Source organism: Rattus norvegicus, chromosome 6 (assembly GCF_021556685.1).
Source record: "Rattus norvegicus strain SHRSP/BbbUtx chromosome 6, alternate assembly SHRSP_T2T, whole genome shotgun sequence".
In the NCBI taxonomy this organism is placed as follows: Eukaryota; Metazoa; Chordata; class Mammalia; order Rodentia; family Muridae; genus Rattus; species Rattus norvegicus.
The window spans coordinates 143053932-143078149 of record NC_141539.1 but is presented as its reverse complement, the minus strand read 5'-3'; the positions used below and the strand labels follow the sequence as shown (position 1 = coordinate 143078149).

The 24218-nt window shown below is 40.6% G+C and overlaps 1 protein-coding gene across 12 annotated transcripts in view; it reads right to left on the bottom strand.

The window, feature by feature from the left end:
* The window catches only part of Esyt2 (extended synaptotagmin 2), a 93021-nt gene that overhangs the window by 29563 nt on the left and 39240 nt on the right, over positions 1 to 24218 (bottom strand). For 11 of the 12 annotated variants that reach the window (XR_015621832.1, XR_015621833.1, NM_001271169.1 and 8 more), the window contains 4 exon segments: positions 21090 to 21162; positions 20795 to 20884; positions 7216 to 7271; positions 1748 to 1868 (listed from right to left, as the gene is read on the bottom strand). Coding sequence is in view for 10 of the 12 variants with exons in the window: in NM_001271169.1 (NP_001258098.1) it covers positions 1748 to 1868; positions 7216 to 7271; positions 20795 to 20884; positions 21090 to 21162 (340 nt within the window). In the remaining 2 variants the exon portion in view is untranslated. 12 annotated transcript variants of the gene reach the window in all.

Here is a 24218-nt window from a genome sequence, read left to right as displayed (position 1 = left end):
TGTAAGAGAAAACTATTTACTCATTTCTTTTATGACAAATAAAGTTTGGTGATATTATTCCTCCAAATGTTTAAAAAAAACTACAGGCTAATATTCCTGGCTTCTGAGGACAAGACAAGCTTCTCTACAGATGAACACACTTTAGAAAGCACTAAAAGACTCTTGCCTATAGTGGTGTATGTCTACAGCTTTAAGGTCAGAGAACAAAGACTGTTAAGATCTAGGTCAGCTCCAGTGTTTATTGTACTTAATGCACAAAACAAATTTTTATATTTTAAAGAAAGTTTCTTTTTTTATATGTAGTGTTATCACATCATCTGAATACCTACAATATAATTTTATCATCAAATTAAATGGAGTGTGCTTTCTTTAAAAAAAAAAAAAGGTAAGGAGCAGGCTGAGAACATGAGTCTTGGGCTTGAGCCTCAGCAGCAAAGTGAGATAAAAAAGAAAGAAGGATATGTGTGTGTGTGTGTGTGTGTGTGTGTGTGTGCAGAGCATGCATCTATATGTATGCATGCTAACACATGTCTGTCCATTTGGGTATTGTTGAAATTTAAATGAAAAAAGTAAAAAGCATCAAGGTAATGTTATTTCTACTTCAGGAAATAAAACTGAAAACTACACAGCCATCAAACGGCACCAGCTACCTTCTCCTGTTTTAGTAAACGCAAAGAGAACAGTATGTACCCTTGTAGACAGGCCAGTGTAGTACTGTTTCCTTGACATCTGTGGGTCCATAACAACTGGCTGATACTTAGACCTGCCCTCTAATAACCAGAGCAACACTTCCCCTTTGTCTGCAGCTGTTCTGTTTACTCAAGGGGACTCCACAGACATTTGACCTAGATCCGTGCTCCACATTTTATAGGAACTGAAATATATACAGTCACATGCCCAGTAGTACCTCCACACTTAAAATTTGTTTTTCCCTTTTTTTTTAGCGCAGCTGTTATGCAAGGGCCTCTTCTGTCACTGTGGAGCATGGCCCCAATAGGTTCACGTATTTAAATGTTTAGGGAGTGGCACTATTTGAGAGGATTAAGAGGCGTGACCTTGCTGGAGGAAATGGGCGCTGGGGGTTCGGATGCCCAAGGCAGGCCAGTGCTACTCTCTTTACACGCCTGCACGTCAGCATCCTTCCCACCATGCACCATGCTGAAAACGGACAAATCTGTGAGCCGGTCTTAATCAGACGGCTTCCTTTTCCTTTATGGGAGCCGTTGTGGCCATATCTCTTCACAGCAAGACTAACGTCCCTGACAACTCTGTGTGTGTATGTGTGCGTGTGCATGTACATGTATAAAGTAATCCAGAGATAGTCCATTCCAATGCCTGAGAAGAAATTTACACTCATCATCATATCAGAATTTTCACTGTATTATCAGAATTATCTCACTTGTTGTTGACAATAATTATATCATCACAGAAGAGAAATAGAGCATACACCTCCTGAGATGACTGTTGTCTATTGCTATTCTTCTGACTCGTGACTATATTTGTAGAATGAGCCCTACTGGCACCCTGAAGAAACATGTCTGAAGCATAAGAACTCCTGAGGTCTCTGGACAGCTTTAGGGTCAGAGACTTCCTAGAGCATCTCTGGGGATGCAGGGCAGCTAGCAATGTATCACACAAGTGGCAAGAGGGCTGTCCAGAACCACAAGGTAAGTCTAAAGGTAACACTCTGTGCTTAAACAGGTCCTAGTATAGCTTTAGACACTAGTGGATAGAAATGCACGCTTACCTTTGGTATGGGAAACCGCAACTGCGCTATCTGAACTTCACTGACAAGAGGAACGGTGATTCGATTGGGAAGTACTAGATAGTTTGATATTATATCCAAAATGATAGTATCAGATAAGCCGCTATTAGTTGGGAGATAAAGAACAAACAATTAGATAAATAATTTATATATTATACCAATGGGGATGGGGAGATGCATATATATATATATATATATATATATATATATATATATATATATATATATATATATTCACACACAAACTCATTTCATGCTTAGTGTTATATACTGCTTCCAAGAAGTAAAATAAATTAGTTGTTTTTTCTTCATCCTGTAGACATAATTCTACGTATGTAAATAATTTTGATCTACTATTATATCACTGTAAAGTAAACTTAGTGATATGAATAAAAAACTATAGGAAAGCATTTTATATCTACTTTTGCCTTTTTTTTCAAGGGAGATATGAGAATTAAACAGTGTGTGCATGAGAATACTTTTGGAGACATATCCATGCAAGTTTCCTTATTCTAAAGAGCTTTTACTAAAAAGGACCATGATTACTGCCAGAATCTTCTGGTGTTAAGTTACTAGCATATGTATGTGATTACACATGTAAATATGTCCTGTCAGTCATCATAATCACTTAAGCAAAACTGATCCATGTGTGACAATAGGTATGGGCCTTTCTTCATAAGTCTTTTGGTTCAATAAAAGAAAAGGACTCCATCTCACACAGCACCATTCCTCCTATCGGTGGGCCATCTGTTAATGCTTCTGAAGAGCTGTGAAGGTGTGTGCTGGCAGGTACTGCACGCCTGCTCCTCTGTAAGGAGGTAAGGATCCTACGCAGCCTTAAACCAACACTTTCTTGCCTTCAGCATTTCTCCTTAAAGGAACTGCTTTTGTTTATACTGAAATACCTGCTAAAACAGAAGATCCCTTCCTAACGAAGCGTTCTGCATATCCTCACTGCTGGGATAACAGTACTTGCCTTTAGCTGGCAGTACTATGCCTAGAAACTGGCAGTCCCAGCTGTCCCTGAGTCCAATATTCCAGCAGCTACACAGCACTCTGCACAATTATCAGGTGTAGATGCCACTCTCAGACCCCTCCCCAGCATCCAAGCATCCACGACTTTTCTTGCAGACATTGGCTTCCAAGTCTGCTTTTCAATAATGTTGTGCACATACCACCATCCTCTGCCTCTCCTGACCCAGAACCTTATCCTCTTTCATATTCTCTATATAGTATAAGCTCTTTTACTGAAATCTAAGAGGGATTTTATATCATGACAACAAAAATGTCTTGCACAGTGAACTGATTCAGACATTATTCCTATTTTGTAATGACTCAGATTCGTTTTGTAACCCATGAATACAACATATATACTATCTTACAAAGCCTGGAAAGATTGGACTCAATTACTAAATGTTTACCTTTTGTGAATATTTTTTTAATTTATTTATTTCATGTATATGAGTACATTGTAAGCTGTCTTCAGATACACCAGAAGAGAGCATCTGATCCCATTACAGATTGTTTTGAGCCACCATGTGGTTGCTGGGAATTGAACTCAGGACCTCTGGAAGAGCAGTCAGTGCTCTTAACCACTGAGCCATCTCTCTAGCCCTTTTTTGAATATTTTAAATAAGGTATGCTTGATAGGGCTTCACATAGTGCGGGAGAGCCTACACTTGCTGTGTGGACCAGAATAACACGGAACTTCGGCTCTTCCCACCCTCCCGTGCACGGGGTTCCTGACACGTATGTACTACTGTATCCATCTGGCTTAACAGGAAATCATGGTCTCAAGATCAGCCATCTCAATTTTACATTATATTACATAAAATTTATTATCCTATAGACTACTACATTTTATATAAATGTACAGTTATATAAATTATATAAATTATATATAGTATGTCTAAATATATCCTTATTCTAAAGGGATATTCTTATATCCCTATTATATGATAGCTTACATCATATACACTGGGTACATATTTATCTCTGAATGTATAATATATTTAAACGTGTGTGTGTGTGTGTGTGTGTGTGTGTGTGTGTGCATCATGCACATTTGCGTATGTGCCTGCATGTGGGGAACAGAGGTCTTCCATCTTGTTTTTCTAAGGTAAGGCATTCACTGGGACCTAAATTTTAAGTTGTAGCTAAGCTAGCTGGCTAGCAAGTTTCAGTGACTCACCTGCATCAAACCCTGTGCTAGGAAAGTAAGTACTTGTGACTACACCTGGCTTTTTATATAAGTGACAGAAATCAAACTAAGGTCCTTAGGCATAGCAAGCACTTCATCAACTCAACTAATCCCAGGCCCTTTATGTATGTATTTTAATGATATAGTTCTATATGTAATATACTATAATACATACTTCGTAATGCACACATAAGATTTACACATTAATAATTGGAAGATATTACTGTAAAAATCTGCTTACAGCAAATGGATAGAACTAGAAAACATCCCCCTGAGTAAGGTAAGGTAGACCCAGAAAGGCAAAGATGGTAATGTACTAACTTGTAAGTGAGCATTAGTAACAAAGCACAGGATAACCATGCTACAAACCACAGACTCAAAGGAGCTGTGGCCCAGGGGAATGCTGGAATCTCACTGGAAGGGGAAACAGAGATTAGACACGGGATGTGTGGATTGAAGGAGGGGACTGGATGGGGGAGGGATGGAGATGGGAATAGGAGAGATAAGGTGAGGGAAGGACAGAGGGAGAGAGTACTGGGAGAGACAAGTAGATGGGAGAGGGGAATCTCTGGGAGGAACTAGAAACGTAGGACAAAGGAAATTCCCAGGAATCTACAAGGGTGACCCTAGCTAGGACTCCTACCAATGGGGATATGGGCCTGAACCTGTATCTCCTGTAACCTGACAAGACTTCCAATGGAGGGCTGGGACATCAACCCAGCTACAAAACCTTAAAACCGTAATTTGTACTGCCTACAAGATGTGCACGGGTAAAAGATGAAGCAGAATTTGAGGAACAAGCCAACCAATGACTAACCATGAGAAGGAGCCCAGCCCTGACCCAATTAATGATATTCTGTTGTACATGCAGACAGGGGCCTAGCACATATGTCATCAGAGAAGATTCTTCATCCAGCAACTCACGTAGAGACCCACAGTCAAACATTCATTGGAGCTGTGGAATCCTGTGGAAGAGGCGGGAGGAAGGCTTAAAGAAAGTAGAGGGGTCAAGAACACCACAAGAAAACCTACAGAATCAACTAAGTCAGGCTCATAGACAGTGAACAGCCAAGCAGAAAGCACTCATGGGACAAACATAGGCTCTCTGCACACATGGAACAGTTGGGTCTTCATGTGGGACTCCTAAAGTTGGAGCAGGGACTGTCTCTGCCTACACTGCCAGCCCCAACAGGGCTGACTTGTCTAGCCTCAATAGAAGCTTCGTCTATCTTACTGCAACTGGGTATGCAAAGGCTGGTTGACAACCATGGGAGGCCTTCTCTTTTCTGAGGAGAAGGGAAACAGGGGTGGTAGGGGGAGGCGAGGTGAAAGGGAGAGACTAGGAGGAGAGGAGGGATGAGAAACTTCAAACAGGGTGCAAAGTAAATAAATAATTTAATCAATAATAAAAAGAAAAAAGACTGGGCTTACATTATAAATCACTGAGTGAGATGAAACTAGTTCTGCACGCAAATGAGATGTGCGTATTCTCATGAGTATGTCCACAGGACTGCGTAGAGATCCTTGGTAAATAAATAAATAAATGTGCATATTCTCATGAGTATGTCCACAGGACTGGGTAGAGATCCTTGGTAAATAAGATGGTCTTGGATTGCCTGAAGTCTTGTGAGGGGACAGGACACATGTTCTAAGCCACACTGCTGCATACAGAACTCATACTATGTCATTTACAATAACAGACAAGATGATCAATTAGCCTGCTTACTTCAGTCCACCTATGATGCTAAATAACGACAAGTAAAAGAAGCTTCATATATTAACCTTTACAGACACCTGTGGCTTACCTCCGGCTAACATAATCTAGCAAGTATTGCTGCTTCCAGTGTAAGCTCTCCCTTTGTGTGGGATCATTCACTGGAAGGGAAGGGGTTCAAGTAATTGAACATTTCTTGGTTTCTTTGTAGTAAATAAAACTAAAACCTGACTTGAAAAATCACAGGAACCTATCCAAGACAGGTAGATACATAGGGTGACCCTGGAGTTTCTGTAAAACTAGCAGGAAACACTATGCCGTTTGCAGAACAGCTGCTGTACACAGCAAGAATCCATTTGAAGACAAGCGCAAGGACTCACCTGTGAGACTGCCTCAACAGTCCATTTCACTTGGCATCACCATCTGCCTGAGCCTGACACCCCTCAAAGAATGCTCTATGAGCTGCAAAGGCCAGTGCAGGTTAAGCTGTCTTGGAGAACCTTCGACAATGTCATTCTCATCTATGCCCAAGTGATAAGAACAGTGGTTGGCTCAGAGCAGATGTGCAATTCTCATGTTCTGACTGCCTGACAGCACTGAATTTAAAGGTGCTATTTCTACACTGAATAGTAAAACTATTATTTAAAAATGGAAAAGTATCATTTGGGAATCTGAGTGGGTAGCACAGAGGTAACATAACAAATACAAAATCCTGAGTTTAATCCCCAGCACTGCAAATAAAACAAAATTACCTGTGTCAATTTAAATAAGTCATTTGTTTGTAATCAAGAGTCTGATGAACTCAGCACTCATCAACAAACCTTTTAAAGTTATACTTTTCTGTCCACAGATCTTTTAAAGATAATAGAATTTCTCTCTTAACCTGGTGAATCATTAATACATTTTATTTGTGACTATGTCTCACATTATTAAAGCTGCTGTTTTATACTGGTCATAAAACAAAATCTTGTTTCAGCAGTCATTTCAGAGGCATAAACAAGCATAGAGAAATAGGAAGTAGTCTGAAATCGAAGATTTGGAAATGCATTTGTAAGTTACTTAAGGGTAAAAATCCACAGATTACAAAACACCCACTAGAAGCAAATGTAGTTTATAATTAATAAGCCATGCATTTCAGCCTCTAAACAGAATAATGCAAACATGAAAAAGGTTTGAAAACTGTAATTTCCTCCTAAGTAGTAACAGACAGATTGCATTCTGTGTCAGTCTACCATGTCAGACATACGACAGTGACTCAGATAACTCTCTCACAGGACAATGTGTTGTTGGTGACTCAAGTGCTTGTTAAAGGACAATTTCCATGGTTTTTATTCACTAAATGGTTACAGAATAGACAAGAGCTTCTACTTCTGTGGTTAGGAACTTCATATTCAGGTTCCATGTTTACCTACTCACTCTCTCTCTCTCTCTCTCTCTCTCTCTCTCTCTCTCTCTCTCTCTCAAGAATAAAAGTGACAAAAGGCAGCAATGGCTGGGAAAGAACATGGTAGCAATCACAAGCAGGCCAACACTTACTTTAGTCCAGGGATGTCCAGAAGATTAGTCAGTCCTGTCCAGTTAATCTCTAAAAGCTGTTTGTTAAAAAGGAGAAAAAAGACTAAATATCAAAACAGTTTCCATGTATCACAGCAAATGCACACAGGTCTGTGTAAATGAAATAAGTTTTGCAGCACCTTTTCCCAGTTTGTATTACAACAAAGGAGGACTGCTGTCATCACACATCAAGACCTGCCCTATGTCTATGTTAATGCCATAGTTTTCTCTTCTTAAAACATGTAATAATTTGTCTGCTCTTCCTCTTATGCACAGATCCCTGGAGTATCTTCAGTTTCTCCTTTATCAAAGCTAACAGTTCAGTGATTATCCTTTGTTTCGTTAGTTTTGTTATTTGTTTATTTGAGACAGAATCTCACTGTGTACCCTCAGCTGGCCTAGAACTCAAGAAAACCAGGCTGGCCTCAGACTCACAGAGATTGCCTGTCTCTGCCTCCCAAGTGCTGGGATTAAAGTTGTATGGCTTCTTGTCCAGCATGAATATACATGTTTATATACATACATACAGCCTGACATTTAAAAATGGGGGTATGAGTCAGCAAGATAAGCCCACAGGTAAAAGTGCTTGCCTCACAAAACCTGATGATCTGGATCCCATCCACAAGACCCAGAGTACAAAAGGAAATTCCACATAAATACCACAAAGAGCAAAAACTCTGAATTGGAACATGACACTAAGGATTATGTTCACTTTCAGTATATACCTAGTGACCTTCAAAATTACCACTTAAATTTCTATTGCCAGCAAAAGTACTGGATAGAAACAATTCTTCTCTGTATTGTTACCAAAACCAGATATTAAAACTCCTTGGTAGTTGAACAATGGTACTTTATTTTTAATCTTTTACTTGCAAACTCCTATTAATAGAACATGTTCTGTCTCTTCATTGGATATTTATAGTCATTTTAGAACTTCTTATATATTTAAGTAGGATTCTATTAAGTAAACATAAACAGTTAAAGCTACTGGTTGTAAATACTGATTTTCTCTCCAAATAGATGTTGTGCACAATAAAATACGCAGTGTTTATTACTCGTAGAGGACGCGTTAAGTGACGCTGTGCAGCGTCTCTGTATTACACACAGAGCTGGAAAGGCTCACTGTTCAAGTGCCTTCTGAACTCAGCTGCGTACAAGCAGTGATCTAGTACATATATGCACAGAGCAAAGCTAACGGGAAGAAGGAATTCACTTCAAAAACATCCTTCATGACTGCTTTCCAGCATGAGAAAAATGAAAGAAATGCCTTTAACCCCAGCACCTGAGAGTCAGAGGCAAGTGGATCTTCTGAGTTTGAGGAAAGCTTAGTGTACAGAGAGCTCCAGGACAGCTAGGGCTACACAGAGAAACAAACACCAAACCAAACCAACCACCACTGTCGCCTCTGCCACCACCACCACCACCACCACCACCACCACCACCACCACCACCCCAGAAAGGAAAAGAATAGTCAATTTTGAATCTGGACTGTGAATTGTACGTAAACCAAGACTCTCCCAGGTCTACTTCTGGATTTGGTCAAAAGGCAGTCACAAACCCAGGGTAAAAGCAACCCAGCCCCCGACTGAGATCTCTAAATGCGGCTCCACAGTAAGAGACCAGTTTCAAAACACATTAAACAAAACACTCAAAGCAAAACAAAATCCACTTGATTCTAGGGCTTAGGCAAACTCGCAAACCACTAGCTTCATGATCAGGACCATAGAGCTGGAAAAGCCATTGATTTCAAGGCATCTGGTTCTCTATCAGTCACACAGGTAACTGAAAGCACCATGACTAACAGGCTCATTTTTCTTTCTATTTCCCCTTCTAGCATTAGGTCAAATAATTCCTGTAGCACTTAAAAGAGAGCAGGATTTCCTTATCTCAGCAAAGTATTCTGATCTTATTGGACAGCCTAGACTGTGGGGCATGGTGGCACACACCTTCAGTTACTGCACTTTGAAGACATGGGCAGGTGGATCTCTAATTCAAGGTCAGCCTGGTATTGAGAGTGAGTCCCAGGACAGTAAAAGGCTATACCTCTAGAGAGACTAGGTCTCACACAAAACAAAACAACAAGCCAAAAACAAATGAATAAATAAACCCACATAAACAAACAAATAAAAACCCAAAATGCCTGGACACCTGCAGGGCACAAGATTAAAAAGCCATTATGTGGGCAATTACCCTACACAACATGGAAGTGAGACCATACTGCTGAGACATCACCCATTTACATCCTTGAACATGGAGAACTCGAGCAGGCAGGATTAACACAGTAAAAATGGCCATTTTGCCAAAAGCAATCTACAGAGTCAATGCAGTTCCCATCAAAATTCCAACTCCATTCTTTATAGAGATGGAAAAAACAATTTGCAAATTCATTTGGAATAACAAAAACCCAGGATAGCTAAAACTATCCTCAACAATAAAAGGACTCAAGCAGTATTACAGAGCAATAGTGATAAAAACTGCATGGTATTGGTGCAGAGACAGACAGGTAGATCAGTGGAATAGAATTGAAGACCCAGAAATGAACCCACACACCTATGGTCACTTGGTTTTTGACAAAGGAGCCAAAACCATCCAATGGAAAAAAGATAGCATTTTCAGCAAATGGTGCTGGTTCAACTGGAGGTCAGCATGTAGAAGAATGCAGATCGATCCATCCTTATCACCCTGTACAAAGCTTAAGTCCAAGTGGATCAAGGACCTCCACATCAAACCAGATACACTCAAACTAATAGAAGTAAAGGTGGGGAAGGATCTTGAACACATGGGCACTGGAGAAAATTTCCTGAACAGAATACCAATGGCTTATCCTCTAAGATTAAGAATCGACAAATGGGACCTTATAAAACTTCAAAACTTCTGTAAGGCAAAGGATACTGTCATTAAGACAAAACAGCAACCAACAGATTGGGAAAAGATCTTTACCAATCTTACATCTGATAGAGGGCTTATATCCAAAATATACAAAGAACTCAAGAAGTTAGACACTAGAGAGCCAAATAACCCTATTAAAAATTGGGGTACAGAGCTAAACAAAAAATTCTCAGCTGAGGAATATCAAATGGCTGAGAAGTTCCTAAAGAAATGTTCAACATCCTTAGTCATCAGGGAAATGCAAATCAAAACAACCCTGAGATTCCACCTCACACCAGTCAGAATGACTAAGATCAAAAACTCAGGTGACAGCAGATGCTGGCGAAGATGTGGAGAAAGAGGAACACTCCTCTACTGTTGGTGGGATTGCAGACTGGTACAACCACTCTGGAAATCAGTCTGGAGGTTCCTCAGAAAATTGGACATTACACTACCTGAGGACCCTGCTATACCTCTCCTGGGCATATACCCAAAAGATGCTCCAACATACAACAAAGACACATGCTCCACTATGTTCACAGCAGCCTTATTTATAATAGCCAGAAGCTGGAAAGAACTCAGATGCCCTTCAACAGAGGACTGGATTCAGAAAATGTGGTACATCTACACAATGGAGTACTACTCAGTGATCAAAAATGACGACTTCAGGAAATTCATAGGCAAATGGATGGAACTGGAAAGTATCATCCTGAGTGAGGTAACCCAATCACAGAAAAACACACATGGTATGCACTCATTGATAAGTAGATATTAGCCCAAAAGCTTGATTTACCCAAGATGCAAATCCATAGACCACATGAAACTCAAGAAGAAAGATGACCAAAGTGCAGATGCTTCACTCCTTCTTAAAAGGGGGAACAAAAATATCCATAGGAGGGGATATGGAGGCAAAGTTTAGAGCAGAGACTGAAGCCATTCAGAGCCTACCCCACACGTGGCCCACATATATACAGCCACCACAGTAGATAAGATTGATGAAGCTAGGAAGTGCATGCTGACAGGAACTGGATACAGATCTCTCCTAAGAGATACAACCGGAGCACGTCCAATATAGAGGCAAAGGTTAGCAGAAAACCACTGAGCTGAGAACGGGACCCCCTTTGGGGGAATTGGAGAAAGGATTGAAAGAGCTGACGGGGCTTGCAACTCCATAAGAACAACAATGCCAACCAACCAGAGTTTCCAGGGACTAAACCACTACCCAAAGACTAGACATGGACTGACCCAGCGCTCCAACTGCATATGTAGCAGAGGATAGCTTTGTTGGACACCAGTAGATGGGGAAGCCAAGGTTGGACGCCCCCAGTGCAGGAGAAAGTCGGGGGGGGGGAAGGAGGGTGGTAAGGAGGAGTTAATGGGGGGGGGGTAACACCTTTATGGGGGAGGAATAGGGGTTAGGGGACTTACGGATAGGAAAACGGGAAAGGAAATAACACTTGAAATGTAAATAAAGAAATATATCAGGGACTGGGGATTTAGCTCAGTGGTAGAGCGCTTACCTAGGAAGCGCAAGGCCCTGGGTTCGGTCCCCAGCTCCGAAAAAAAGAACCAAAAAAAAAAAAAAAAAAAGAAAAAAAAAAGAAAAAAGAAATATATCCAATAACAAAGAAAAGAAACTCTCAACACTACTGGAAGGTATATACAGGCCACCAGAGGAGAAAAATCTATCATCAATCTCATCCAGCTACAAACCCTGCCAGCTACAACAGCAACCTGCTTGCAAGATATATTGGTTCAATGGTAGCAAAAATATTATGAAAGGAACCAACCTAACACTCACACCTGATACTGTGATGGTGACCAAAAACCTGAAACCCAGGGGAAAACCCACTACTACTATTTTGCCAAATGTGCACAGCAATAAAATGATTCCTAATGGCATACTGCTATACCCATGGGTAAGCGCGTCACTCAGCCTTCATCAAAGAGGCTTCTTGCAAAGGTTCTTAATAAACACAGAACTCACAACTAGACAAATGTGCAGACAGTGAAGCATTCAGTCTCAAATGAGATGTCTCTTCAAACCCTTCCCTCGTGACTTAGGCATCTATGGCAAAGAGTAAGCAGAAAAGAAGAGAGGTGGTAATGACTCTAAGGAAACAGCACTTTCCAGACTCAAAAGGGCTGATGCACACATGAGCTCAGAGACTACAGCATGGGGAAGACCTGCCAATGTCAAGTTAGACAAAAATCCCAGCACAGTAGCACAAAGTCACAGCCCTGAATCAAGAAGCTATTTGCAATTGATACTTGCGGGGAGAGGGAAACTAAGTTTTATTTAAAGAAATGTCCCAAAACAGGCCTCATGCTTAAGAGTAGTTGATCAATACAAAAATGGGCTTCATGGTTTTAGTGTTGGCTTTTTTTTCTCTCTTGTTACTGTTTGGCACTTTTGTCTTTTTTATTTTGTTTCATTGTTTGTTTAGTTCTTTTTTTTTTTAACAGCCAGAGAAAACAAGTTGAGTAGGAAGGCGTGAATGGTTTGGAAAGACTTGGGGTAGGAGAAAGAATATGACCAAAATATATGAAAAACAATTTAAAAAGATTAAAATATACCCTTTAAAATAAAATTAAAGGACATTTATGGCACAATTTTATGATTTAGTTATAAAAGCCCTTTCAGTTGATCACAAATCTACTTTAGGAAATAAAAATATACCAGCAATGTAATGTAAAATGTGTGCTTTTAACTCAAGTTCAAATCTAAGCACCTTATATGTACTCTTACCAGAAGCCACCTATTTATGGTAGGACTGCACAAAGAGATAGGAGTCAAAGAAGCCATACCGACTCTAGGAAAGGGTCAGTTTATTGAGGGGCACATATAGAAGCGTCTAAATAAGACTAGGTGGGATCAGTATAAGTAAGAGAACAATAAAGGGGATGAACCCAAAAAGTGTCATTTAATAATTTTCTTTAGAAAAAGAAACCCCTTGGTTGCAAGTTTCCTAGGCATAGTTTATATGCCACTATACTGTTTATTATAGTCTTTGGAGCAGAGGCTTATTTTTCATCTTTATGCTTTGAAAATATCATACACGGGGCTGGGGTTAGCTCAGTGGTAGAACACTTGCCTGGCATACGCATATATGCACAATGTATCTTAAGCATGTCCATCCTCAATTCCATCTCAGTAGTCTTAACACTAGTAAGCAGAAGAGTTCTATCCTAAACATTTTGAAATTAACAATTCTTTTAGTAGTATTTGTTTACATTGTCATTATTTATGATACATATTTGAGACTTGCCTTATAATGAGATTTTATTAGAGACCTAAGTAGCTACATGACATTTTTGGATCTATTAAATACTTGGCTGAGACAAAGACCGATGTTTGAAAAGTGAGGGTGAAACCAATTTTAGATGGTGTTTGGGGACCTGTTAGAATACTCAGGTAAAACAGGGACTAGCTTTAGCTAAAAAAAACTTCAACTGCCAGCAGAATTATGCGACAAACAAAATGCCAATGAAAACGTACAAATAAAAACACAAGATACAGTAACGGTAAATGTTACAAGACACTTGCTGCCAATAAGGACGATTCTGGGCCATGGGGATGTTCAAAGCACTAGGGTTAGGTGAGGGAGGGAAGGTAAGAATGTAAGTGTGCCTGTGTGTGAGGATGAATATGAAAAAGTTCATGCATAAAAACAAATTAAGAGTAACAGAGTGGAATGTTAGAAAGGAAAAGTGTGTAAAAGAGAGCATGAACCTGAGAGAAAAGTGAATGTGAAAAAAATGAGTAGGCAGAGAGAGGATGTAGCATGAAAACACAGCATACCAAAGTTTTCATATGTGAACACTAACAGTGATTATTACCTAGGAGACAATCATCTGGGAATGTCTGTAATGGTTATCCAATTAGATTAATTGAGGGGAAGACCTGCCCTAGATAGAGTGGTATCATTTATTTCATAGGCCAGAGTCCAAAACTGAATAAAAAGGGGAAAGCTATTTAAAGCATCCATCTCTTGCTGTTTCCTGGTTGAGGAGGAAATGTCACAAGCCCCCTAGACTCCTGCTCTATGACCTCTCTATCATGATGAACTGAATCTTCAAACTGGGAACTGAAATCAAGCCTTTCCCCTATAAGTTGCTTTTATCAGGGTTATTTAACATAGCCAAAGGAAAAGTAACCAACAGAGTGTAAGAAATGAAAGGATGTATACATGGGTGAGAGAATTGTGTAAATGAGCATGCCCACGGTCTGTATGAGTATGAGTGTGAGTGTGAGAGAAAGTGAATGTTAGAAGTATGAGTGGGTTTCATAATTACTTTTAATTGCTGTAAAGAGAGACCCTGACCAGGCAGCTATTAAAAGAAACATTGATAGGAATCAGTTCTGAAGGGTTGGCGTCCATCATCATCATGGTGGCAACAGACAGACAGGCATGGAGCTGGGGTAGCAGCTGAGAGCTTATACCTTAACCACAGAGAGCTAAGTGGGAATGGTGTGAGATTTTGAAACCCAAAATCCAGCATCAATGGACATACCACTGGTACAACCAAACAGTTCTACCAATCTGGGGAACCACTCAGATACAAGAGCCTATGAGGGTCATTCTTATTCAAACCAGCACAGGCTGTGAGAAAGATCAGTTGTCAAAGTGCAGGTGATTGTGAACACGAGTGACATAAACAAGTGTGTGAGAACAGGTCTATAGAGCAGTGCAGGTGAGCATGTGTGTGAGAGAGTACATATGTGAGTTCATGAGGACACATGGAAAAAGGCCAGGAGGAATGCAATCGTGGCAGCCGTTTGAGAAGCATCCTTGGAAATGCAACTGTCAGGTCCCTCCTGATTTCCCGAATACATGTTAAGACAATGAAAGCCAGGGCCCCTGGATGACTAAAGATCTGTAATTCAATAAGCTGATGCATACTGGAATGTGTTTGCAAACACAGTAAGCCATCTCTGGGAGGTGGTAGAAGCACAATGCAGAATACTGTCCATGCTTATGAAAGAACATCATGTTTTACCTGGAACAAGAAAACATGTGCACCCATTTCATGAAAATCACAGAAATGAGCCATCGGGATGCCAACTCTGAAGACCTGGGATCTACGGTAGAAGAAGAGAGCTAACTCCTATAACTTGCCATCTGACTTTGACATGTGTACCACTGTGCGCTAGCACACACAGACACACACACAGACACACATACAGACACACACAGACACACACAGACACACACACACACACTAAATTAATGTTAAAAAAAACCAAAAAACAAGAGATGTTCTTCACTATTACTTCAAGATGGGACTGCCTGAGGGATGCAGTAAAGCTGGTAGCATGACAGCAGCAACTGGCCCTAAGCAACTACACACGTCTCAGGCAGGTCATTTGGGAAGTTGGTTATAAATGCAAGCTGATGCCTGGCTCCACAAGTCTTCAGTGGGGTTTTACCCCATGTCTTTGTTTAGTAGCTCTGGGTTGGCAGGAAAGCTAAAGAGTATCTTCCTGTTGTTTTAAAGCCTCATGACTTAGGCAAGTGGAAGGGAAAAAACCCTGCAAAGAGCACTGCTCTGACAGCACAGGAAAGCTGAGTCCTTAGGGTCCACCCAGGAGACATGTGTTCTCTGAGACAACTCTGAAGAGAGATAGAAGCAGTCTGAATGAAGTAAGCCCCCACAGGGGCTGGTGAGACAACTCATGCTAGGCTCTAAGGAAATGCTGAAGAATGACCCAGAGATCCACAGCACAGGAGCATGGAAACCAACGTGGGCCTTGTATATATACATCTGCATTTTGTACACATCAGGCCAGAAAGAACATTTCCTGTAGGGCTGTGGCCAAGAAGGAGAGCAGCTGTCACCATAGATGGGCACAAACACAGCCTTGCACTGCGGTCTTTGGGGGTTGGGGCAGGGTGTAATCCTAGGCTTAGCCTATCCTACAGAAGACCTATAGCATACACTCAGCATAGATAAGGAAAGCAGTCAATGATAGCTCTACTTTGAGACTCAGGATGGTACAAGATTATGGAGGGTGCACAAAACTGTACAAATAATTAAAAACATCAAACCATAGGTTTCAGAGGATCAGAGTAAACTCAGCATAATAAATAATCTTGGATTACTTAAGGTGTGGTTTGAATCTATAGGCCTGTCTGCAGACTTACCTGCAAGAATCGTAGAATGGCCTGTGTACTACAGACTCTCTTAATCCCAGACCTGGGAGAGAAGGGAAGGAGGGGATGGGAGGTGGGGGGAACGGGGACACAGATCTAGCCCACTGTTCTCAGAGGGAGAGAGAAGGAAGCAAAAGCTATGATCTTTCAACCTGTCATACTGCACTGCCTTCCCACTGCCTCCAAAAGCCAGTTAACCATTACAGTACACTGTCTCCCTCTAGTTACAAAAAAATTCAAACTCCTGGTTCCAATTTGGTTCTGAGATTTAACTGTACAATAAACATAATTTTTACATTTTAGAAATCCCTCTCCTTCTTTAACACTCCCTTTACTTAAAATATTTTAAGTTCTGGGATTCTAGCCCAGTAAGATTCAAGTTCTTCCTATTATAACTCTAAATGGAAGATAGTTCTACTTAACAAAGAAAATTGCATAGAACATGCCCAAGTTGTTCTGTGGAGACTTCTAGAAAAGACCTGCTTCACAATCTGTTCTTTGGGGTTAAGTGAAGGCTCTGAAAACAACCTGTGAATAAAAGTCCTGAAGAGGAGCACATCTCCTCTGCCCCTTCTCTACGTCTGAGTAATGATAAGAACAGCTGGGATATAGGGCTAGCATGGTCCAGGACCAGGATCTAATTATAACTCATTCTGGGCTATTTTCAACTTCCTTAATAGTCACTCCTTGTCCACATCTGTGTCTGACTTCACATCTTTGTGACTCTCAGGGAAAACCTTTTAGAACGTATTGGAGACCACAGCAGCTTTCACCAGCTACTAAGAGTCTTATCAGATAGTGTCTGAACCCTAAGGCAGAGATTGCACTACTTTTCTTTCATCTGCCTGTCTAAATTTCCACCAATTACTTGAAAGGTGCTTTTATTTATGACTTTGTTCTGTTACTATAAAAACTTCCTCAAACTGTTACCACATTTGGAACATGGAATTTGGGAAAACCTAAATCTGTGTTCCCAGGCTGAGGATACTCATAGTGGACTCCAAAATAAACTATCTTTATCCCCTTGAAATAAGAGCTGTGGTTTTGCGCTGATATAAACCCTTAGGATGTATGCTTTAGGCATATCCAAAATCTCTACCTAGATTGGGTTCTCTATAAACTTCTAATGACAAAAAGGAATCCACCTGACTCTAAATTATGTTTTATGTATGTACTTGTGTGGGTGCATGTGCACAAGTACATATATGTGTAGGCTAGAGATTAACACTGGGTGTCTTCCTCTATTGCTCTTTACTTTTATGACAAGGTCTCCCTAAACACAGAGTTAACCAGCTTTCTAGAGTAGCTTTCTCACAGCTGAGCAATGAGCCCTGGAGCACTGGGTTTCTGACACATGCTATCATATCTAGGTGTTTTACAAAGGTCCAGCATCTGGAATCAGGTCCTTGAAGCATGCGAAAGACACTGACTAATCTATCTCCCTAACCCTCCTTTTGGTTATCACAACTTTTTTCATTCCCAAGGATTCAAAGCCTATTGCCTGACAGACAGGAGCCAAGGACTCTACCACTGGAGTCCATCCTGTCCGTTCGTTATCAGAATATTTATTCAGACTTTTACCCTTACCCTAGCATCACTCTAGTGTTAGAACCTCAATAAAATGCTAACTATATTTAATTCTTTAAAAATGTAAAGGTTTGGGGTTGGGGATTTAGCTCAGTGGTAGAGCGCTTGCCTAGGAAGCACAAGGCCCTGGGTTCAGTCCCCAGCTCCGAAAAAAAGAACCAAAAAAAAAAAAAAAAATGTAAAGGTTTACTGTGTGCTTTTAAGAGCACAGACATTTAATTGTGTTAGGTGGTAGTGTCACTCCTCTGTCACAGACAGGGGACTGAGACCTACAGACATGGCACAAAAAGAAGACAAGTAGAGGTGAGGCAGTGCAAAGCTGTCACAGAGACCCCACACTGCTGTGCTCCCTGTTGCCGAAGCACCACTGTTCCACCTAGACTGTTCACTTGGCTGCAAACTTCATCATGTCAAGAATTATCAGGGGTCACTCCACAAGTACCACATTACCAAAACTAATTAAACAAACTAGAAGGCAGAAAACATGAAACTGTTTTATACGAGTCTATGGTATTTGTTTCTGAGTCACTGGGCAATAAAAAAAAAAACAGTAAAACTAAAAAGCCCTTCTAGCTGTATTTTTCACTAGACTAAAGAAGAATTATTTGGCAGCTAACAGCAGTAAGTTCTCATATTTTCCAGCTGAAAGTAACTGAAGAAAATTCCCTTCCCTCTAAAGCATGTTCAGTGGCTTTATTTACCATATAAGGAAAAGGTGACCGAACACTTCAACTCTATCCTTTTCTTCTCGGCACTCCAACAGCCTGTCGCTGGGAGTTAATGCTGTAATTTATTTTACAAGTGCCGTCATCTGTGAAGAACAAAACTATTTAAGAGCACAGTTAAGTTCTGAGGAAGACTAAAGGTCTTCCTTTTTCTAAGGGATAGGATCTTTATATTAAGAATATTTCCAAAGACAGATAGTTTTTAGCAACTTATTAAAGAACGTTTTAAATACTCATGAATGGAGTCTGTTTTTACATAAACTGCTCTTTAAAAAAATTGGTAGGAGGAAAAAAAGATGTATTTTAAATCTTTTATAGATTTATTTCTCAAAATTATAATAAAGTAAAAATGACTGAAGTCCTTGATAGCTTTTGGAGTTGTAACGTACATCCTGTTCTACAACACAGGAAGTAAGGACGCACAACACGACTGTGAGGGCACAGTGTGAGTCATGCACAAAGCACTGCCTGTGCGCATAGTCTGGCCTAGGAATACCGTATTTTTAAAACCAATAATTTTCAATAGGTCTTTTGAGCCAAATTTTAAATCATTTTAATCTATTTTAAATCACACATGATTGTTTCAGTAAATATTAAAAAAGATTGTATCATCCCACGGTATAGCCAGCTCTGGAGGGCCACATGGCATCTGCGGGGTGTTTTCATCTCAGTCAGCAAAGCGTCTCATCTGCTAAGCTTCCAATCACCACACGCTACCCTCAGCTACTCTCTGAGCCCAGCAGCAGCCACCCTCTTGCGACTCTCTTGTTGCAGACCCTGCTCACATTCCCAGCATCCGTCCCCTGTGGTTATAGTCACAACTCCCAGTTACCTGTTAAAATAAAAACTCAATAAGTTTGTAATTTAGCAATCAGATTTATATCTTAAATTCTCACTCGACAAAATGTCCACACAATAAACTCATAACCAATTGATAATGATATAATCTGCCCACCTAGATAAGACAAATTGTCCTATAAAAATCCATCCCTTGAAAAATACTCCTAACTACCCGTGGCCATTTAAGACCACACAGATCTGGGTCTTCTTTCTCTGCCCACACATGATGTTAGTAGTCCCTCCCAGAAACTTGCCAAGGATCATAAGCAGTATCCCCCTAAGAAGTAGCTCATCTAGACTCTCTGAACATTGGAAACAGACATGCCCTTCATTTTAGCACTAATGGTCACTACTGTACAACTTTCAAAACTACAGTGCACACTTGTCCTAGAAGATAGAAACCTTCTAGAAGTGAAACAAAATAGATCAAGAGAGAATTCTCGAGAAAAGAAAAAGTGGAGGACACAGTAACTACTTTGCTTCAAAGGACATTAAGTTCCTATGGTTGGAACTTGGGATGCACAGTTAGGCAGTAGGGAAATGCAGCTAGAATGAGAGAGCTTGCCTAGCATGCACAATGCCCTGCCTTCGATTCTCAGCATTAAAAAAAAAAAAAAAAAAGGAAGAAAGAAAAAGGCACTGAAGGTAGCACTAATCATGGGCTGCAGGACTCAGGTAAGGGTAAGAAATAGCTTTGTCTTCCTGTTTCCATTCTAGTAATGTGTAACAAGCACAGAGCACTTAGAACAAAGATGAAAAGAAATACAATCTAAAAGTATGAATGACAACACCATGCTTAGCCAACAATTAAAAGACCAACAAAAGATTCCATGTAAAAGCACAACACAGAGCTGCACCTGTAGTTCATCAAATACTCCCCTTACGTCCACCACCAAAGAAGGCGTATTTATCTCAGGAGGGAGTCAGAGGGAGATTTACAGGCATGGCATTACCTTAAAGTGTTTAGAAATATAAAACCTGTATCAGACTAATCTGGGTCTATGCCAAAGCTCTAATAATACTTAATCGCCGTGTGACCTCCAGATCAGTACAAGGAAACAATATTTAACTTTGCAAGTATGAGGATTAAATAAGCAAATGGAATAAAATCATACTTAATAACAGGCCAAATGTATCTTCAACTTACTTAGCTAAAAATGATTTTCCTAACTTCCACAAACATTTTTATATTCAGGAAAGACCATTCTTTATCAAGAGATAAAACCCCCACTTAAGGCATACAGAAGTTAAAAGACTCAGGAACCATGCATCAGATAGGGGAAAGTTAATGGCAGGATTTTGTTCCTCCACTCTATCCTTCCGTGTATCCATGTTACTGCCCAGAGAGCAAAGATAAGCATGACGTCATGAAATAAATGCACTTACTGGCTTCCTAAGGAAGAAGATGGACAAAGCTCCAACTAAAGGCATGTCCCCAATCAGGGGCTCCAGGATCACCCGCATTGTCCCATGGATCTGCACTCAGACAGGAAATCACAAGTCAGAAAACATAGTTCTTTAAAGTCACTTGGTGATTTTTAAGCACATGGCTTCTCACTTTATTCAACTATAACCACAAATACAAACTTACTTCGAAAACCTTCCAAGCTAATAAAAACTCATATTTTTCTTTCTGAATACAGCCTAGAAAACTCTAAAATGAAAAATTTGAAAAACTTACCTGTATACTTTTCACACCAGCTCTACAAAAATATCTTTTGATCTCCAAATCAATCTCACAATTTCCTACAAAACTAGCACAGAAAAATTCTTCATTAGATAAAGTGAGTGGAATTACTCATCCTCTTAGCTGTCTGTTAAGATTAGGCAGTGTAAAGGACATAATCAGACCACACGATGGTAAAATAGACATACTGTAGGCAGAATGGACTGAAAATGTAACCAATACCACAAGATTATTTATTGTCTTACTCTTGGTGTTACAGACACAGTGCTGTCAGGCTCAACACTGCCGTGTCACCTGTGAGGAACACTGCATATGCTCTTACTTCTCCCACATGTGAAAATCTTAGATAAATTTAGATGCCCAACACATGGGAGGCTGAAGCTGAAGGACTACCAGTTTAAGGTTAGTCTGGACTATACAGTGTGACACCCTGTCTCAAAACAAACAAAACAAACGAAAATAAAATAGATGAGAATGGAGCTCGGTGGGTGGACTAGCTGTCTAGCATATAAGAGCTCTGGGTTTAATACACAGTCTTACCTAAATCGGGGGTGTACGATACATTGGATTCTTAGCACTCAAAGGAATAAGCAGGAGAATGGTGTCCTCCTTATGTACACAGAGAGCTCAGATCCTATCTCAAAAAGCAAAAATTTTAAAAGCATGTAAACATGTAGTTTCAAAGAAAAATATGAATAACAATGTGTTATTTCTGGAACACTCATTTGATGGAAAGTGTTTTTATGCGTATAAGAAACCTTTGTTTAAAACACAACAAAGGTTATTTTGTCAATAGTGGAGCTCACCACCTTTTTCCTTAGTCACAAAAAACCAGCTTATTTTGAACCTTCACTTTACTCAGAGATTAACTTCAAACACAAATGTAAAACAAATGGTTCCTTACTATGATAATGCAAAGCATGCATTCATTTCCAACATAAACATGAAACTCTAATGCATTCTGCATGGGATGGTCTGGGATTTCACCTCACCTGTTTTAGCGGAGATTACTATTGCTATGAAGAAACACCAAAAAGCTAGTTGGGGAGGAAGAGTTATTTCATTCACAATTCCACATAACAGTTTAGCAAAGCCAGTGAGAGCAGGAACTCAATCAAGGCAGAAACCTGGAGGCAAGAGCTGATACAGAGGCCATGGAGGAGTGTCACCTACTGGTACGGTCTCCATGGTTTGCTCAGCCTGCTTTCTTTTTTTTTTTTTTTTTTATTAACTTGAGTATTTCTTATTTACATTTCGAGTGTTATTCCCTTCCTGGTTTACGGGCCAACATTCCCCTAGCCCCTCCCCCTCCCCTTCCTTATGGGTGTTCCCCTCCCCATCCTCCCCCCATTGCCGCCCTCCCCCCACCAGCCTAGTTCACTGGGGGTTCAGTCTTAGCAGGACCCAGGGCTTCCCCTTCCACTGGTGCTCTTACTAGGATATTCATTGCTACCTATGAGGTCAGAGTCCAGGGTCAGTCCATGTATAGTCTTTAGGTAGTGGCTTAGTCCCTGGAAGCTCTGGTTGGTTGGCATTGTTGTACATATGGGGTCTCGAGCCCCTTCAAGCTCTTCCAGTTCTTTCTCTGATTCCTTCAACGGGAGTCCCGTTCTCAGTTCAGTGGTTTGCTGCTGGCATTCGCCTCTGTATTTGCTGTATTCTGGCTGTGTCTCTCAGGAGCGATCTACATCCGGCTCCTGTCGGTCTGCACTTCTTTGCTTCATCCATCTTGCCTAATTAGGTGGCTGCATATGTATGGGCCACATGTGGGGCAGGCTCTGAATGGGTGTTCCTTCTGTGTCTGTTTTAATCTTTGACTCTCTATTCCCTGCCAAGGGTATTCTTGTTCCCCTTTTAAAGAAGGAGTGGGGGTTGGGGATTTAGCTCAGTGGTGGAGCGCTTGCCTAGGAAGCGCAAGGCCCTGGGTTCGGTCCCCAGCTCCGAAAAAAAAAAAAAAGAACAAAAAAAAAAAAAAAAAAAAAAAGAAGGAGTGAAGAATTCACATTTTGATCATCCGTCTTGAGTTTCATGTGTTCTAGGCATCTAGGGTAATTCAAGCATTTGGGCTAATAGCCACTTATCAATGAGTGCATACCATGTGTGTTTTTCTGTGATTGGGTTACCTCACTCAGGATTCAGCCTGCTTTCTTATAGAACCTAAGACCACCACCCTAGGGATGGCAATACACACAATGAGCTGGCCCTCACAGATCAGCGACTAATTAAGGAAATGTTCTACAGGCCTGCCTATAGCCCTGATCTTATAGAAGTTATTTCTCAATTGGGGTTCCTTGCTTACAAATGATTCTAGCCTGTGTCAAACCAACAGACAACTGCCAGCACAACCCCCATGCTTTGCTTCTTGGAAGTGGGGTAATCATAAGCCTATTTGATGAATAATGATCAGGAAGGGTCTAAGCCATTAATTCTCAACCTTCCTAATGCTTAACTCCTTAAAATGGTTCATGGAATTATTTCCATTACTACTTCATAACTACTGAGCAATGTCTCGGTCTCAGTTCCTAAGACCGTAAGAAATATGTGTTTTCCAATGGTCATGACCCATAGGTTGAGATCTGCTGATCTAAGTACATGAACAAAATTGTTCTCCATGTTGCTGCTAAATTCACCAATAACCTGTTATAAAATTAAAATGAATGGAAACCTGTGACTGACAGGGGTAAGGAGGTAGGGGACATCTCCAGGATAAGACAGAGACCTGGGATAAGGGAGGTGCCCAAAAGTCAATGGTGGTGACCTTAGTTGTGACTCACTACATTGGGAATATGGAACCTGAAGAGGCCACCTCTGTTAGCCAGACAGGAACCCCAATGGAGCAGTAGAGACACCGACCCACCCACAAAACTTTCAACCCAGAATTTATCCTGTTTACAAGTAATGCAGTTACAGGGGAGGGAGGCACCAATCCCTGACACTATTAATAATACTCTGTTATGCTTGCAGACAGGAGCTGTTGTCCTCTGAGAGGCTCCACCCAGCAGCTGACTCAAACAGATACAGACACCCACTGCCAAACAGTGGATGGAGCTTGGGGATTCTTAAGAAAGAACAGGAGAAAGGATTGTGGACAGGAACTCCACAGGAAGGCCAACAAAGTCCAAT